Source organism: Alosa alosa, chromosome 19 (genome assembly GCF_017589495.1).
Source record: "Alosa alosa isolate M-15738 ecotype Scorff River chromosome 19, AALO_Geno_1.1, whole genome shotgun sequence".
NCBI lineage: Eukaryota > Metazoa > Chordata > Actinopteri > Clupeiformes > Clupeidae > Alosa > Alosa alosa.
This window is the reverse complement of record NC_063207.1, coordinates 3,263,019-3,281,266: the sequence shown is the minus strand read 5'-3', so window position 1 is coordinate 3,281,266 and position 18,248 is coordinate 3,263,019. Positions and strand designations below refer to the sequence as shown.

The 18,248-nt window shown below is 41.3% G+C and overlaps 2 protein-coding genes across 3 annotated transcripts in view; both read right to left on the bottom strand.

Moving 5' to 3' along the window:
* rragd (ras-related GTP binding D) overlaps nt 1-3,939 on the bottom strand; it is a 36,877-nt gene extending 32,938 nt beyond the window's left edge. The window contains exons 1-2 of one of the 2 annotated variants that reach the window (XM_048228155.1): nt 3,536-3,939; nt 1,238-1,533 (exon numbers count right to left, since the gene is read on the bottom strand). In XM_048228155.1, coding sequence (XP_048084112.1) covers nt 1,238-1,533; nt 3,536-3,662 — 423 coding nt within the window. In that variant the 5' untranslated portion in view covers nt 3,663-3,939. Of the gene's footprint in view, nt 1-1,237; nt 1,534-2,593; nt 2,832-3,535 lie in introns of those variants that run through there. The other variant, XM_048228156.1, reaches the window with a different exon arrangement.
* Nucleotides 3,940-12,137: 8,198 nt separating this feature from the next.
* On the bottom strand, nt 12,138-15,193 carry ly97.3 (lymphocyte antigen 97, tandem duplicate 3). The gene is made up of 4 exons (XM_048270718.1): nt 15,131-15,193; nt 14,638-14,687; nt 13,953-14,075; nt 12,138-12,597 (listed from the first exon to the last, which is right to left on the bottom strand). Exons 2-4 carry the CDS (start codon nt 14,681-14,683, stop codon nt 12,491-12,493), a joined length of 276 nt encoding a protein of 91 aa, XP_048126675.1. The 5' UTR covers nt 14,684-14,687; nt 15,131-15,193; the 3' UTR covers nt 12,138-12,490.
* Between the last annotated feature and the right edge of the window lie 3,055 nt (nt 15,194-18,248).

Genomic DNA, 18,248 nt, shown 5'->3' with positions numbered 1-18,248 from the left:
TTATGTTTTTTATGGGGAACAAACTCCAGAAGGACTAGTCCCAAATACTATCAGGGGTAAAATACTTTGCAAGTGTGCACATATGAAGGACAGGCCAAGCAGAGATTGTGGTGAGCCCTTGCCAGTCTTTTGCTAAAGCCATGGTAGTCTTTTGCTCTGCTTTGATGTTTTTTAGGGATTGTTCCTGCTGGTGGACTACAGTTGCATGCTCACTCTCTCTTAAACTCCCCTGAAGGCTTTTCCATCTTACTTCTATAAAAGATCACTTTAAATTGTTTTTTTTATAAAGTCAAACACAACTAACTCTGATTATACAGTAAACCAAACACTAATAATAAACAAACCAAAACATTGCAATGGCTTTGTTTATTTATGAATTCATTTTTTATTCCTCTTATGACATGTTTCTCTTTCATAAGATAACACTCCCTTTCAAATGTAATTAATCTTTTAGTAAAACATGTAGTGGATACTTAATTAATGTTGACAAGGGTTTTTTAATTAATGTCAGCTAAAATCACAAATTATGAAATAATAAAGCTCTCATACTTGAGCAATGAGTATCATCTCATCATGTTTTGTGAAGGCCAAGGCCTTTACTCTCCTAAGGGTAAGCCTACAGTGACTGTAGCAAAGACAAAGTTCAAAAACAAGCTCAGGGGGCCTATCTGCCTAAGGCTGGCCTGGGGAAAATTTCCATGATGAAACCAGAACAAGGTGAAAGGAGGTGGGGAGAGGGTTAGGGGTCCACTAGAAGAAAAAAGTGTAGGCTGGATAAACAGGTGAATGTATAGCTCATCAAAGTGAACCATGTGATGGAAGTTTTTCTCATGCCTCTACTTAGTGGCTTTTGTCAAATCTACACTTCAAGGAGAGGATGGACATGTCTGTGTTTTTTTGTTTAATCTAAGGCCTAATGCATTTTCTTAAACCTATGAATTGCAAATAGATTCAAATTGTATAAATGTAGTGGCAGGGTTGCATATACTGTACTGTACATACCGGTACATACATACAAATACAGTACATACATGCATATACACAGTACATACATACAGTACATTCATTCATCCATTCATACATACATACAGTACATACACATATACATACAGACAGCATACTGTACATACATTTATACATACATACAAACATATATCATTGCTCTCTGCTGAGTCCTCTGTACTCATTCCTGCTAAGTTACTGCACCATTGTTAAAGATGTGATTGTGCTACGTCACCTGTGAGTCAATGACAAAGATGAGCGCCCCTGTGCCGCGAAAGATCATCTCGTAGTCGAACGTGGGGTCAAAGAAGTCGATCTGGCCTGGGAAGTCCCAGATCTGGAAGCTGACGAAAGAGCTGTTGGAGACGTCCTCGCGGCAGATCTTGTTGGTGCTCTCCAGGAAGAGCGTCTCGTTGGGAGACATCTTGTGGAACACCACCTTCTGGATGGAGGATTTGCCGCTGCGGCGAAGGCCCATCAGCAGAATGCGGGGCTTCACCTCGCTGCTGAAGGGGTCGCTGAAGCCCAGGACTGGGTGGGGTTAATACCGCACACACACACACACACACACACACACACACACACACACACACACACACAATAATTAAATACAAAGATTGCTTTGAACCGTTCTGGAATCCAAGAATTGGCCTAGTAGAATACAAATAACAGCTATATCACACACACACACACATGCACGCGCACACACACACATACATGTTAATATTTTTAAAATTCATTGGGAGGATAAACAATATTGTAACAAGATACAAAAATGCTTTGAACCATTCTGGAATCCAAGAATCGACCCAGTAGAAAATATCAGGTATTGCAAATGTGTGTGCACACACAAACAAATAGATATTACACACAATTTTGCATACAAAGGAGCACCTGGCAGTCGAACCAGGGATGGATTACTGCACGGGCCTACCGGGCCCAGACCCAGGGGCCCAAGGGGTCAGGGGGCCCTGAAGCCCAAGCCATTGCATGGAATCATTGCCTCAATATCAACAAATCAGGATATAGGCTATGAATCTGATTGAATTTAGTATTGGCCATCCCCAAAATGCACCAGAATACAGGAAATCACATCAAGCGAATAAAAAAATTCTGGGGGAGGACCCCCAAACCCCCCCTCCCACATATGCGACAATTAGTGGGGGGCCCTTAATACATCTGGGCCCAGGGGCCTGAAAGTTCATAATCCGCCCATGAGTCGAACTTCCAGAAGAACACAGACACACCCTCATACATGTTTATGTGCACTGACTCTACCGTGATCCAAAGCCTAGTAGTCGTCACAAAAGTTCACAATGTGTTTTCAAATAATTTCATCGAGAGATAACTGTAAGGACAATGTGATGCAAGTCTGTGCAATGTCGTTGCAGTGAACAGCAATAAAGAACGAGGTCTCAGAGATCAGACCATGAAAACACACAAGACTCCAGGAATACACTTCAGTGAACAAGGTTGACATGAGAGTCTCATTAAACCCTTCTGCAACAACTCATATGCTGGTGAAAACAAATATTTTAAAAATGGTGAGCGCTGTAAAGCACATGATAGACATATACTGTACTTGGCTGACATTTGCAGCGATTTATAGCCTCCTCCTATAGGTCCTCTCCCAGTTTGGCATTGCCAGTGTCAGTTTGTATCACAAGACGGGAGCGATCTGTAACACGTTGTAGATCAAGTCATCAACATTGTTGGGAAGTGAAGTGGATACCGGCACTCCAGTGCCTCCCACTAATCACATGCTCGCTGATTTGAAGGCTGTGACCTTGATAGCTCCCTGTTGTGGAATGCGAGCTGCATTTGGTGAGCGCGGAGGCGCAGTAAGCCTTAAAATACAGCCTTTGGAATCTGGCCACCATAGACTCGAAGCCTCCGAATATGTCTGAATATATGAACAGTCAGTGGTCTACTGGTCTGCCTGGTATCATTGCATAACTCAGAAGTGTCTGATTTAAGCAGGTTAACCGCTCATCTCGTAACAAGCAATGTAACAATAACTAGTCAAAATATCAATGTAGACTGACATGACCTCATTACGGCGAGGCACATTTTTCTATGATGCAAAACTATTTTGTAACATTGATCTATCTAAAATAATACACCCGTAATGTTTTAACAAACCAGGCCAGTTATTTTACCGACAGGCCAACATGTTAGTCGTAGTCTACTCCCCTCGCAAGAAGACACCCTTCGTTCTCCTATGCGAGTTATTCAGGCGCCTCACTAGCCTACCTCCCTGGCCGTATGTTACGGGGTCTTTACGGTAGTCAGTTATAGCGGTGTTATTGATTCACTGACCATGCACAGCGAATGACAGAGTACTGTAAATGCAATTGATACTGATATCATGCCAGTACACTGCAATAACATGTTTAGTAGGCTATCTGCGTCAGTGCGCATTCGAGGTAATGTTTGGGTAGCTTTAACCAACCGTTTGCTCATTGTAGCAGGAACGGTATTTTTTCCTCCAGATCAAGTTTCGAGCATTAGTTTCGAGATTTAACTATGTTACCTCCGTCCTCGCAGCTACAGTCAACATCTCCGTCCGTGAACGTATCAAAGTCGTCGTCATCGTCGTAGTACGCCAACGCCAAGTCCTCATCTTCCTCGCAATATTTTGAAACTCCCTCGCTAGTCATTCCAAAAGTTCTGAAAATTAAAGTGCAGCGCTGGACCAACTTCTCCACATTGTCACCTGATATGTCCAAGCCACTGTGAACTTTCACCTCTCCTTTCCTTTGCAGAAGCGGACATACCAGTCCGCCTGCGAGGGAATTCGCAGCACACTGCAAGTATTCATGACTTCAGGCGCATCAAACAATGATTAGTTCTGACCAACAAGGGTCAAAAAGGACAAACTAGGCATGCCAAATACTTTGTGCAGGGCAACGCCTACCCCTTAGGTCAGTGAAACAGGCGACAACATGGTGGCTATCCTGCCTTGAGGCTTAGCACACTGGGAAGTGTAGTGAACGCCTTGTATAGTTTATACCAGCGTTTGTCTCTGTGAGTAATTGTTTACCTGATTAGGCAACTACGCAGTATAGTTTTAGTTCATTTGGATTCCGTGTTATTTGAAGATATAGATTTCCTGGCTACAGATAGCCTACTGAGGGTGTGTCTTGACAAAGAATAATCGCCGATTCACGTGATTTCAGAACCAAGGACAGAGGTTTTGCCTCAAGTTATTTCAACAAAACAAACTTTTGGGAGGGTTACGTGCCCCAGACAAGGGTCAGTTGCCTGTTGTCTATTTGAATCCGCTGGATACTCAACTGTGCTTCAGATAAAAGTAGGCTACGTGCAAGATTAGCAGTAGCCTAGAGATCTTTTGAAAAACCGCCACGAATCCGTTTCACAATTTGGTATTTAGAATTCCGCGTTTCACTGACTCACTCAAGTCGCTGTCCATGCATGCAGCCGCGTGTGTTCCAAATATGGAAGTTTAGCCTGCTGTTTCCAGCCTTATTTGGCAACACTGGAAACATGACAGAAGAGCTATCTTATTGTTAGCTATCTAGTAATGAGTTTATTGTAGTGAAAAGTCTATATTTGACATCAAGAAGGATCATATGAAGTTGCTTTAATTTGATTGTGGATGAAATATCCTTAATGCAGCCTTAAAGTCCTGATCTGTCCAAGATTAACATGTCCACCCTGTAGGGACTAAATATGCCAGAAATGATTTGAATTCAATATTTTCATAATATGTTGGTATGACTATACCAAATTGTCTTCTACAACAAGTCTAGATAGTGACTCAGTGACTGTTCATTGCGAGTAAACTGTTAACTAAAGGTGAAAATGTCCACCCTGATCATTGTCAAAATATGTCCAAACTTGTCCACCCTGTCGGACCATCCGGGTAGACATTTACCTGACGGGGACATTTTGTGCACACACCTACAAAATGCATCGGTCCACCCTGTCATCAAAATATATATATATTTTTTTTTTAATAGTTCAATCTATGAAATATCTATATAACATCTGTATTTCATCCCTAATTAAGGGGGGATAACATGCAAATAAAAAAGTGCATCCAAATATCAAAGTTTTCTCCCTTTTTTAAAAAAGTATGTGTGTGAACTATATGAGTTTCTTAAAAAACAGGTGGTTTACGTAAAATGTTTTATTTTCAAGTTAAAGCAGATTTATAACCCTGTTTTAGAAAGGGACTTTCTCTCAATAAAATGTAATTTTTAACTATTCAGTGACAGCATATATTTACGGTAATGTATGTCCATGAAAGGGTGGTGTGTGTATATATATATATATATATATATATATAGACAGGTGTCAAAGCTGAACAGGAGACCAAAGATGCTTCTACATTTAAGTGACGTGAGGTGGTGTGTCCCTGAGAAAGAAAGAGCCAAAGATATGTGCAATCGTGAAGTAAAGACCATGACTCACAGAGGTAAAATAGCATTCAATGGCATTGAGAGCGATCTGATGGAGACACGTTTCTCTTTAGAAATTATATATATATATATATACTTTTTTGATCCCGTGAGGGAAATTTGGTTTCTGCATTTAACCCAATCGGTGAATTAGTGAAACACAAACAGCACACAGTGAACACACAGTGAGGTAAGCACACACTAATCCCGGCGCAGTGACCTGCCTGCTTCAACGGCGGCGCTCGGGGAGCAGTGAGGGGTTAGGTGCCTTGCTCAAGGGCACTTCAGCTGCGGCCCACTGGTCGGGGTTCGAACCGGCAACCATCCAGTTACAAGTCCAGCCTTACCTACTTGACATCATCAACGATGGCATGACATTTTGTGAAAGAATCTATGACAGGTAAATTCTGCTGAATTACTACAACAGGGTTTAATTCATCTAAATTTCTACTACTACCACCACTACCACCACTACTACTGCTACTACCACTACTACTACTGCTACTACTACTACTACTACTACTGTAGCACTACCACTGCCACTACTACTTCTACTAAACTGTGACAACAGAAACTACTGCTGATGTTGCTGCTCTGGATGTTTTCAGTGTTTGGACGCGCAGCTGATGCCAAATCTCACCCAGATTAATCTCCACACAGAAACAAAGCGAGAGCCATCAAAGCAGATCCGTGGGCACTGTGAGTAACGCACCGTATACAGTGTGGAATACGGGGTAGAATGTTATTTACAGTGAGCGAGTGAGCAGATGATTAAATGAATGAATGAATGAGTGCTGGGGATAAGACAGAGGGTGATAAACTGTGATGGATGAATGAACATGTGAAATGACTGATTGATGGTTCTATATGACAAAGCATGAGAGTTGTTGCAACTAACGATGGATAGAAATGCTGTACAGTAAATAATTCATCACTGTATATTGCTTGTGGTGATCCACTAGAGTAGACTGCTGCATGCAATCAGATTTTGAAATGGAAAGGCTATACCAACTTTTTAAACAAGTTTTTATCATGTATCTTTGCAAAGTGTAACCTTTTAAAATACAAGCCAAAAATGATACATATTCACTACAGATATAGTAATAATAGCCATATGTTATAGTTATGACTCTACAAAGAAAGATGAAATATAACGTTATTTTGGGCAAATGAAATCCTTCCAAACCACACATATATATATATATATATAGAGAGAGAGAGAGAGAGAGAGAGAGAGAGAGAGACGAGAGAGAGAGAAAGACAGAGACAGAGAGAGAGAGACGGCAAGGCTCTACTACCCATTGGTTTGCCATGGGTTGATTGAAAGCCAAGGGGATGTTTCTGGCTGCACTCTCCTGCCAGTTAATCACTGTATGGTCCATGTATGTTGTGCAGGGGGTGAGTGGATGTCTGCGCTGAGAGAGTGAATGAAGGCCAGGTGTTTGATGGGAAATTGAGGTTCCTACTGATGTGAGGCCTGTGCTTCATTGCATTAGATATGGTGCGATGGTGCGTTAGTGGATGACATTGAGGTTCATAGAGGGGGAATCAGAGTGGATTCATCAGATTCTGTTTGCATTAATCAGTCAATATTGTTTTATAGAAATGCATGACATCCACACATGTAAGTATATCAGAATGTGGGTAAATAGAAGCCTGAGTGACATGTTTGATGTCTGTAAGCTATAGAGTAAATAGAGAGATGATAAAGAAATGCAGCTTTTCTCTTTGTTCAAATCTCCTCTGTTTAATATCAAACTCTAATCATAGGCTTCTTAGCAGCATTCAGGGACAAGCCAAGCTAGGTTATTTGGGGAAGAGATGAATATAAGGCAAAAGGATCCCAGTCTGAAATTGCTTTAGTTAGCTGTAGTAGCTTGCGTTAAGAGCCTCTACAACATTATTCAAGCAAGAGTGAACAATTTTCTTCAATTTTCTGTTGTGCTTTTTAGCTCAGAGTGATTTTCTAAAGGACTCTCTTTACACATTCTACTTGATACTGACACAACCCAGGTATCAGAATGAGGCTTTTAGTGGTAGGCTTGTCCTTGAGGTTTCTGTGAGCAACTGATACAGCTCTGTGTTTGGAGTTTGCAGATTTAAATATGTTAAGCCATATAGTCCGAAGGAAATCCGCATAGCAAACATGTTATGAAAATACAGGGAAATACTGTGTGGACACTGACAGCTGTGCTACATTTCAATGCATTTTAGATTTTATTATCACCAATTCATTATAATTTCCTATATATTATTATTTGTATATGCCATATATCATATTTCTTTATTTAGCATACAGTAAATAAAGATATTAATGTTTCTGCAATCTATTCACAGACATTCACAGGAAAGAAATAAAATATGTATTATATCAATTAGAGACTATTTTCTTGTAAAGACCCTTGGCTCAGTAATATAAGAAATAAAATATGTATTATATCAATTAGAGACTATTTTCTTGTAAAGACCCTTGGCTCAGTGATATAAGGCCCATGGGGTGTACAGTTTGTAAACATAAAATGAGAATTGCTTTGTTGTACAAAAGTGTAATTCGTTTAAGATCTTGGAGATTTTTATTATCAGTGAAGTCAAAGATTAGAATCTCTCTTTAACATCCCAGCGTAATCCCCAGGGAGTATCATACAGGCTCTCTATCTCTCACTCTCAATCTGTCAGGCTGCAAATGGGTTTGCTCCACTTTCATGTGGGCTGGGAGATTGGGGTTTCCAGTGCCACAGTCCAGGGTCTTTGCCGCCACAGAGGTTAGTTGGTTTTTCTAGTAAGTCCCCACCTGTCGGGTCCCTCTCTTTGCCTCTGCACATGAATGGGTTTAGCAATGCCGGGCTTCCTTTCTCTAGCCAGATGACGAGAGCAAAATCCTTGCGCTGCCTCAAGTTCAGCGTTCTTAGCTTGGCTTTTCATTTGGGGCATTACTGAAGCTTTTAAATAAAGCTTAATTCTGTTTTTGCGCCGTGACACGACCTCCCTAAAATATCTAGCACAGATGTAGGCCGCTGTTTAATGACAAATATCATGTTGTGTTGGCACAGTTCTCCAACACTGAGGAGTATTTTCATGCAGATACTGACGCACAATCTTACAGTAGTTTCTTTTTCAGCTCTCAGCTGGAAACTTTGCTATCACGAAGCTCCTTGAGCAGCAATGTTCTCCACTCAGTTGATTATTAATTCATAGGAAATCATAGCAGTGGATGGAATGTTTGAAGTAAATTAGTGGAAGCAGTTTTAAACCAAGGTCATTTCAGAGGAAGCCCTAATACATGATTACAGTACATTTAACTAAGAGCTGTGTTCTTTTTTCCCAATCAGCAACAGTATGACCCTTAGTAATGAAATGAACTATATCCACAGCAGTGAGGAACGGAGAGTGAAAGAAATGCATGAACTCAGTGGCACCAGCGTCTCAAATGATTTCCCTGTGTGGTCGCCACCTCCTGTATGTCTTTAAGACCTGATCAAATAAAATCTTTTAAAAATCTTTTTCCTTCTTCTCTCTTGCCCCCCCCCCCCCTCTATCTATCTCATTTCCCTCCTCCCCCCTCTATCTATCTCATTTCCCTTCTCCCCCCCTCTATCTATCTCATTTCCCTTCTCCCCCCACCCGCTCTGTCTGTCTGCCACTCTCTCTTTCTCTCTCACACACACACACACACATCGTCGGCTACAGGAGCTTCCAATCGCAAGGGAGCAATTTTGCATTGTAGACATAACTAACTGATGCAATAACGCCACCAACAACAAACAAAACTACTCATTGTCAACATATAAATTCAATGTAACGTTTAATTGTGAATCAAATTAAAATGTTCTCTTTGCAAATGTAGGCATAGGCTATTGTGACAGATTAATTCAATAATGTTGCAAAGATACTGCATCAATCCGTATGCTTCATTAGGCTACTAGGCTATTTGTTTTGCCTTACTCTATTAATTTAGGCTAGGCCTTTTTATTCAGTTATTTATCATCTTCCGTCCTTGTGTAGCGCACGCATTCTCAGACCTGTCACCTGCCACTCATCATCGTAAGGGAGGTGTTTGGAATCATTCCAGCGTTATAATCATCAGTCAATCAAGGTGGTCACTTCAGTCAAGCTCGTGCATGAGTAATCGTCATCCATAGCAACGAAGACTCACTCTTAGTTGAGGAGTTGTCATTTTTCCTTACTAAGAGTAGGTCTGAAAGGCTTTGTGAATAACTTTTAAGAGAAAACTCCTAGCTAAAATCTTTTAGTGCGATTTAGGAGTACTCCTTTGTGAATATGGCCCCAGATATCTCATCGAAAAGCTGATCTTCGTTAATTGCTACATTGGGGCATTTCCTTTCAATGGTGGCTACTGCCTTTTCAATTTCTGACCTCTGGGGCAGCTTCTTCAGAAGAAGAGTGCAGATCTTGGAGGTTGTCCACATGCCTCCCCCACGCAAGCCTGGTCAAGATCGTGGGTTAGCGGTGTCATGGTCCAGGGTGCAAATACATTTGTCACTATGGCATCACACTTCGTTCTTGCACATGAAAACTTTGGCTCATAGAGCTTCCTGTTCAGTGCTGCTGTGCAGTCCATCGACCTGAAACTGTGATTGTGTCTGATGGTATGGTAATCAAACAAACCTTCCTGTACAGCCAACTCATACTCTGTTTGAGAGGGCTCTACCCTCTTGAAGAAAGTTGTTAATGTAGGTACCCCTGCACGGGCAATTATGGCAGCTTTATGCTTTTTTGTCTGTTGGTGTTCTACCACAGACATTCTTCCTCCACTACCCACAGTAAAAGAGGAATTGCAGAGCGTATAGAGGGCTATTGCCTCATCATGACCTGGCTGTATAAATGGAAATTCTTTCAATATATTGTCATTAACCTGACATTTTCTTTTCTTGGAGAGAGACATTGTCTTTCTAGCTTTCCTCACTGTTTGCACTTTTCCTGTATTCCTGTACTGTGTCTTGTCCTTCTCTGTTCACCTGTATTCCTGTACTGTGTCTTGTCCTTCTCTGTTCACCTGTATTCCTGTACTGTGTCTTGTCCTCTGTTCACCTGTATTCCTGTACTGTGTCTTGTCCTTCTCTGTTCACTTGTATTCCTTTTGTCCTTTCACTCTTCTCTCTCTTCGTTTCGCACTCTCGTCTCACTGCCCTTTCTTGTTCTTATCTATTTCACTCGTCTTCCTGTCCAGTCCAAAAGCTGACACTTTTTTACACTTTGCTTTCATCCAACTTTCCATCCATCCACCCATCCATCCATATATGATCCATTTTATCTCTCTCGACAGAAGGGTCACAGTTTTTATAGTGCATTATTTCCCATACACCTGTAACAGTGATGTAACTTGATACAGTATAGAGTAAATAATATAATCCCTGCAGGTGAAGTTAGCCAGCGTTACGTTTACAGATTGTGATGAGCGTTTCATAAACGTTTCCTCAAGTGGGGTTCACAAATGGCAGCGCTGCGCTTTGAAACCCATTCTTTTCAATGGCTTGCTCGCGCAAGAACTGGCCTGCCGCATTTTGCCGCTCTTGCGCATGCCGCAGTCGAAGTTCAAGTGTACGTCATTGGTGTTTTGCGTTGAGCTTGGTGGCAAGCACAACAGAAATCTTTGGAACATTACCTCAACCAAGAGCAACCTAGCGGCGAGTGCAGCACATGCAATGGGAAGTCCCCTTCAGGGTTATGAAGGGTTCACATTGCATGCCACACACAGTTGCGTTCTGTCAACGCATGCCAGTGGTATTCCCGACGGTAGTTATGCAAATGACTTAAGGTGTAACCGTAATTTGATTGGCTGGTGCCGTCTGTTGTTCGCTTGTTCGTAATTCGATTGGCTGGTGCCGTTCGTCGGTGCAGTAACAGCTGAACTTCTCAACCCCCAAGGACCCTGGGGCGGGAATCGAACCTGGGTCGCTGGCGTACGGTGCAGGTGCCCCAGCCAGTCACGCCACGGCCGGGGCCCACGGTAACAAGTTTAACTAATACTATTAACATACTGAAGCTATTCTACCAGAATTCTCCCTATGTGCGCTCTGTATCCCTATGTCTCTCTTTGTCGCTCTCTTAGCCTGTTTGAAAAAAGCATGCCTGGCCTTGCAGCTGCGGAGATAAAGATGTCATCGGAGGCGGGCTCTACTCAAAACAGCTAGTATGAGAGAAAACGAGTGAACATGAACGATGTGTGACCTGTGATCACTGTATAAACCCTTGAACTTTGTGTCAACTTCTGAACTTTTTCGAAACTGTTTCGAAAAGTTTGTATCCTTGGCAGCAATAGTGCTGACTTGCGAAGACAAGACCGAACAACGGTCCTTTCATAACGCCACCTGTGGGTTCAAAGTTGCCAAATGTTGTGTCAGCATCTAAGGAGGGGTATAAATGTTGGTGTTCAACAATTGTTCGGGAGTGCGATCGTGCGATCCACTCAGGCTTTGCGCTATGTAGTCATTAAAGGAATTTTTGCACGGAACTCTGCTGGACTTTTGCGCCTTCTTTTTGGGATACGTTTTTGACGTCAGCACTTATAATGGTGTATTTTTGTTACGTTGTAGACAAGATATTTGGACTTAATTTCTGGCCCGAGTCTGAATATCTGATACGACAGTTTATCTTCTAATCCAAATAAAGAATTGAAATGTGTGTGTGTGTGTGTGCGCCTGTGTGTGTGAGTGTGTGTGTGAGGGAGAGAGAGTGAGTCTGGTTCTTGTATTAAGTTATGTTATAACATTATTTTTTTATATTGTTTTTATTCAACAACAAAAATAGACAGGATGGAAAAAAAGATACTCCACTACTTTTTGCAAATTACAGTACCATCCAAAAATGTCCAACATTTTATAGTTACATTTTATAGCATTCAGTTAAAGGAGACTAAATGGCATTCTTTACTGAACTGGACTAACGGTCTTGTCCTAGTTATAACCAGGCCTTTGCTGAAAGGTCTGCAATATTTTTTTTGGAATTGGGCGATTCTAGAAACTCCTTGAAGATTCTAGAAGAAGATCTAGATAGGGAACAGAAGGGGCTGAAATTCTCCTTTGGGACCTGGAATCTGGAAGGTTCTAGAAGACATTGCAGAGGTCCTTCTGGCAGCACTTGATGTTGATGTAGGCATTGGTCTGCAGCATCTCGCAGTCAGACATTCTCATGCACTTCTGGTAGTAAGAATCTGTATAGAGAGGAGAACCTAAATATCAATGCATACACATGACTGTGTGTGTGTGTTTGTGTTTGTGTTTGTGTGTGTGTGTCTGTGTGTGTGTGTGTGTGTGTGTGTGTGTGTGTGTGTATGTAATTGCGTTGGTTCATATTGCGATTTTGGTTGCGATAATTGTGCTGCTCTAGTAGTCATCAAAGCAAACTATTCCTAATGTTTTCAGAGGATAACTGTACATACACACCGCCACAGACTTGAGCTTTCAAAGAGTCAGGAAGTCATTCATTTTCAATGGAAGCCGGCTTCTCTCAGCTGCCAGAAGCAGAAAATCCGTCGGCGCGTTTTTTTTGGGCGTCTTGAGCGACTTGGGCGTCAAGCAGAAAGTTGAAAGTAAGTCAACTTTATGGTAATGAGCTATGACGCGGTTCAGCGACCAACGACCAGCAACCAATCGGAATAGCCGGCCTTTAAATAAAGTAGTAAGATAGAACATGATCGAACGTAAAATGCTTCCACGTCAGAGCGGCCAAAGCTTCCCTGTACTTTTTTGACAAGCGTCCTTGACTGTCAGTAATTTGTTTACAGAGGTGAATAGACTCTGATATCAAGGCTACTAAATATCAGAGCCTCATCAGGGCTCAATAGGATGCTCCTCCTGCATGTTCTTTTTCCTGCAGTGAAAATAGGCAATAGTGAAAAAGTCAACCCAGTGTACTGTAATATGGTGCCCTGTGTAGTCTGTAGTATTGTGCCCTGTGTAGTCTGTAGTATGGTGCCCTGTGTAGTCTGTAGTATTGTGCCCTGTGTAGTCTGTAGTATGGTGTAGTATGGTGCCCTGTGTAGTCTGTAGTATGGTGTAGTATGGTGCCCTGTGTAGTCTGTAGTATGGTGTAGTATGGTGCCCTGTGTAGTCTGTAGTATGGTGCCCTGTGTAGTCTGTAGTATGGTGTAGTATGGTGCCCTGTGTAGTCTGTAGTATGGTGCCCTGTGTAGTCTGTAGTATGGTGTAGTATGGTGCCCTGTGTAGTCTGTAGTATGGTGTAGTATGGTGCCCTGTGTAGTCCCCAAAGCAAAGCATTTCTAGTGTTCTTTTTCCTGCAGTGAAAAAGTCAATGTTAACTGCTTGTATGGCACATTATGGAGCACTCTAGCTTAATGATTCACGGTTACTATGGCTATGTGAGAAGTCACCATCTCAACGGGGTCAAAGTTCCATTCTATCTCAGAGAGACAGGTCAGTTGCCAATGCTTTCATTTTACAGTGATGGTGTCTGCATGTGTGTGTGTGTGTGTGTGTGTGTGTGTGTGTGTGTGTGTGTGTGCATGTGTGTGTGTGTGTTTTCCAAAGATAGGTACAAGGGACTTACAGGGCGGTGTGAGGAACTTGGTTGATGCACATGCATCTTTTTCAGGTGGGCAGGTTTCCGTGGTAACAGTACAGGTTCCTCCTGGTTTCACCGGAACACAGCGATTGCAGTCCAGTGCAAAACCTTGAACACAGACACACAATTTTTGTCAAGTCAGCTGCTATATGTGTGTGTGTGTGTGTGTTTATCTATGAGGTTTGTGTAACAGCACGTACTGTAAGGTTCATGACCGATCAGTTAGTGACCGTATCTGTCATGTTGACTTACCGGAAGGTTTTCACAGTAATTGCACATCTCCTGCTATTACAAATTCAGTGTGCACTTGGATATTACATTTGTTGGTACAAACAATTAAGGTGACACAGTCTTTAAAACACCACTGTTTAGCCTACCTTACACAGTACTTCATCTATTGAGTTATTAAAAATACCACTGTTTACCCTACCTTACACAGTACTTCATCTATTGAGTTATTAAAAATACCACTGTTTAGCCTACCTTACACAGTACTTCATCTATTGAGTTATTATTAATAATGGCTGGGGTGAACCACATGACGGCTGTCCCACAGCATTAGGACATCAGATGACACATCTATTGAGTTATTATTAGTAATGACTTGGGTGACCACATGACGGCTGTCCCACAGCATTAGGACATTAGATGACACATTTTTTGGACTTACTGCTGACCGCTAAGAGGAGGACGAGGGCCAGGACAAGAGTCTTCATTATTCTGTTAGAACACATGAGCACAATCACATCATTTACACATCCGTCATCAGATTTATAGAATTTTGTTAACCTCCCCCAAACAACATCTTTCAAAATCATACAAATATTGCATCATCAGTCAGAGTGTTGTATTATAGTCATAGGCAGAGTATGTATTTAGATGACATTATTAATGAGTCAGAGGCAGATTATGTATTTAGGTGACATTATTAATGACATTATTAATACGCGGACATTGACAGAATGAGGAGGAATTTACTTAATCAGCCTTTTGGTGAAACTTCCAATCAAACACAATTTGGGTGTAGGGTGTAAATCCAAAAGAAAAGCAAAAAAATGTAAAAGAAAAAAGCTTGAATGGTACTCAAAAATAGAAATGTAGAGATGCTATAATGGAAATGTAGAGATGCTACTCAATAATAGAAATGTAGAGATGCTACTTGCCTGCTGTTCTGTCGCTGGGTGTGATGGGAGCGGGTGGTCTGATGGAGTTAAATAGCAGTAGCTGTTCCCGCAGACGTAAGGGTGTGGGGTCACGTTACGGGGAGTGGGTGTGTGATTGGACGTGCGCTTATCTAAACATTCTGCTCTCTCCCCTCCTATACTGTACGTCCAGAAGAAATCTCCAGAGTGTACACAGTCTGTCCACCTTCTATCACTAATCAAACAACAACTTTACAGTATGAATGAGAGTAATCTCTCTCTCTCTTTCTGTCTCTTTCTGTGTGTGTGTGTGTGTGCGCACGTGCATATGCATGCCACATACATACTTGTCTTTTTCAAATCTGTGAGTTAGAGCGTTATTTGTTCAATTAGCCCATACTGTATAGTATATAAGTATACTCTTTTGATCACGTGAGGGAAATTTGGTCTCTGCATTTATCCCAATCCGTGAATTAGTGAAACACACACAGCACACAGTGTACACACAGTGAGGTGAAGCACACACTAAGCCCGGCGCAGTGAACACACAGTGAGGTGAAGCACACACTAATCCCGGCGCAGTGAGCTGCCTGCAACAGCGGCGCTCGGGGAGCAGTGAGGGGTTAGGTGCCTTGCTCAAGGGCACTTCAGCCGTGCCTACTGGTCGGGGTTTGAACCGACAACCCTCCGGTTAGAAGGTCAGAAGCGCTAACCAGTAGGCCACGTTTGCCCCACTACTGTGCTGTATTGCTGTAGTACAACCCACATACCGGTGGACCCATGAAGCCCAGTCTAAATGGTCGGTCACACCAAGAATGATAACTATTACGATAACGGCAAAACATGGTCAGTCTAGTTAATATTGCCATGGTTTAGGGTTCAACATCAACATGAGGAGAGACTTTCCTTCTCGTTGGTCAGTGTGGACGCTTTTATTGTTATAGTTATAGTTATCGTTGTACAGTTATATTTATCATTATAGTTATCTTTTATCGTTATAGTTATCATTATCGTTATAGTTATCTTTCTTGGTGTGAATGGCCCTATAAAGCTATCAAGCCATTCCATATATTTCAATGAGTGCAGGTTTATATAAGAATAAACTCCCTCCTTAACCAGTCCAGTATTTGCCTCTCAATTCAGTTTGAATATATAATATACAACCAGAATTCCCAGAATGTTGGGACGCTTTGTAAAATGTGAATAAAAGAAGAATGCTATGATTTACAAATCAGGTCAACCCTACAGTATATTTATTCGGAAGTAGGTCAAAGGCAACATATCAACTGTTTAAGGACAAATGTTATTGTTTTTTGGACAAAAATATGTTCATTTTGAATTGAATGCCAGCACGTGTTGCTTCACCTCTTCATATATCAGCATTCTGTACATGTTTAGGAACTGAGAAGACCAGTTGCTAGAGTTTTGAGGATGACATGTTGTCCCATTCCTGTCTGATATCGGATTTCAGCTGCTCAGCAGTCTGGGGTCTTCTTAATTATGTTTTTTTTTTATCCCATGATGCACCCAATTAGATAGGCCAAGTTAGCATCTGAACTCTCCTCCCACGGATAAATACTGTTTTAATTCAGTATGTGCATAATTCATATTGGTATTGTTTTCCTGAAATATTCAATGTCTTCCCTGAAAAGACTGTGTATGGATGACAGTATATGTTGCTATAAAAATGTGTACATCATTCAGAATTGATTGTGCCTTGCCAGATGTGCAAAATTCCCATGCCATAGGCACTAATGCACCTCCACACCATCATAGATGCTTGGATAGTTGAATAGTCCCTCTCCTCTTTAGCCTTTTTGCCTTTACCTCAGCTCAGGCTCAGATAAGATGGTAGCATTTCTCTATTATGTCTAAATACAATATATTAGGTGGCATGGTAGAGCTTACACTAAAAAAAAAAAGAGACAACTAAATGCAGTTAGCGTTTTACAGCATTTGTGAATGTGCATTAAACTGTGCTCATATAATGATACTATCAGTTTCCCTCGTTTTAAAGATTTCTATGAGTTCTCTGAATATTTCAATGATATTATGTAGCCTACTGTAGATTATGAAATCCTCAAATGTGGACCCATGGACCCTCACACACACACACACACACACACACACACACAAAGACATAAACACACACACACACACACACACACAAAGACATAAACACACCTGGTTCATCTCCTCCCTCCTCTGACTCAGAACTGGCATTCATAGGCTGTTTACCCAGTTCATGTGCTTCTCTCGTCTGGTCAAAGTCCAGATATATATTTGCAAAAGGCAGCGATCTGTTGCCTGTCTGTCTACAGTGGAGTGGTGTTTGTGTGTGTGTGTGTGTCAGGGGGTTGCTATGCGATAATATATTTGTCTCAAATACTAGGTTTCTCAATGATATCTGATGAGCATGAGCATTATGTTGTAAAGCAGACACTTTATTTGTACTGTGTCTTTAAATGTACATGGCTTTCAACAAAGACAGCGTATCAAACATTCTTTAACATTTAAATGTACGTGGCTTTCAACAAACAGCGTATCAAACATTCTTTAACATTTAAATGTACGTGGCTTTCAACAAACACAGTGTATCAAACATTCTTTAACATTTAAGTGTACATGGCTTTCAACAAACACATAGCGTATCAAACATTCTCTGATATGCCACTTTCTTCTTTATTACTTAGGTCAAACAGTATTTTATAGTATTTACAGTATTTGCACTAGTATTTTATTGACTGTCTATGCACAATTTGGACAAAATTTTGCTGCTCTTATTTTTTCATTATTATATGTGCCCTCTTATTTACTTATTTACTTACTTTTTTGTTTACTTGAATGTTATGTTTGTCTGCGGACTTAAAATTGGTCAAATATGTCTTGTCTTCACCGTGGGATAGTGAGAAACGTAATTTCGATCTCTTTGTATGTCTGGAACATGTGAAGAAATTGACAATAAAGCTGACTTTGACTTTGATGACTCAGCAGACTTCAAGTGAACCGGTGCAGAAAGATCTTGACATCTACAGGCTGGAGGTATGACATGGCTCCTGAAGAATCTAAGGTGTGTGTGTGTGTGTGTTGATGTGTGTCTCCACACATGTGTGTGTGTGTGTGTGTGTGCCCTCATTTT

Coding starts and splice junctions, on each gene's coding strand:
- ly97.3 (XM_048270718.1), bottom strand. CDS start 14,683: ATGAAGACTCTTGTCCTGGCCCTCGTCCTCCTCTTAGCGGTCAGCA. Junction 14,076..14,637: donor CCTCCTCTTAGCGGTCAGCA/GTAAGTCCAAAA, acceptor TCTGTGTTCAAG/GTTTTGCACTGGACTGCAAT. Junction 12,598..13,952: donor CAAGTTCCTCACACCGCCCT/GTAAGTCCCTTG, acceptor CTCTCTATACAG/ATTCTTACTACCAGAAGTGC.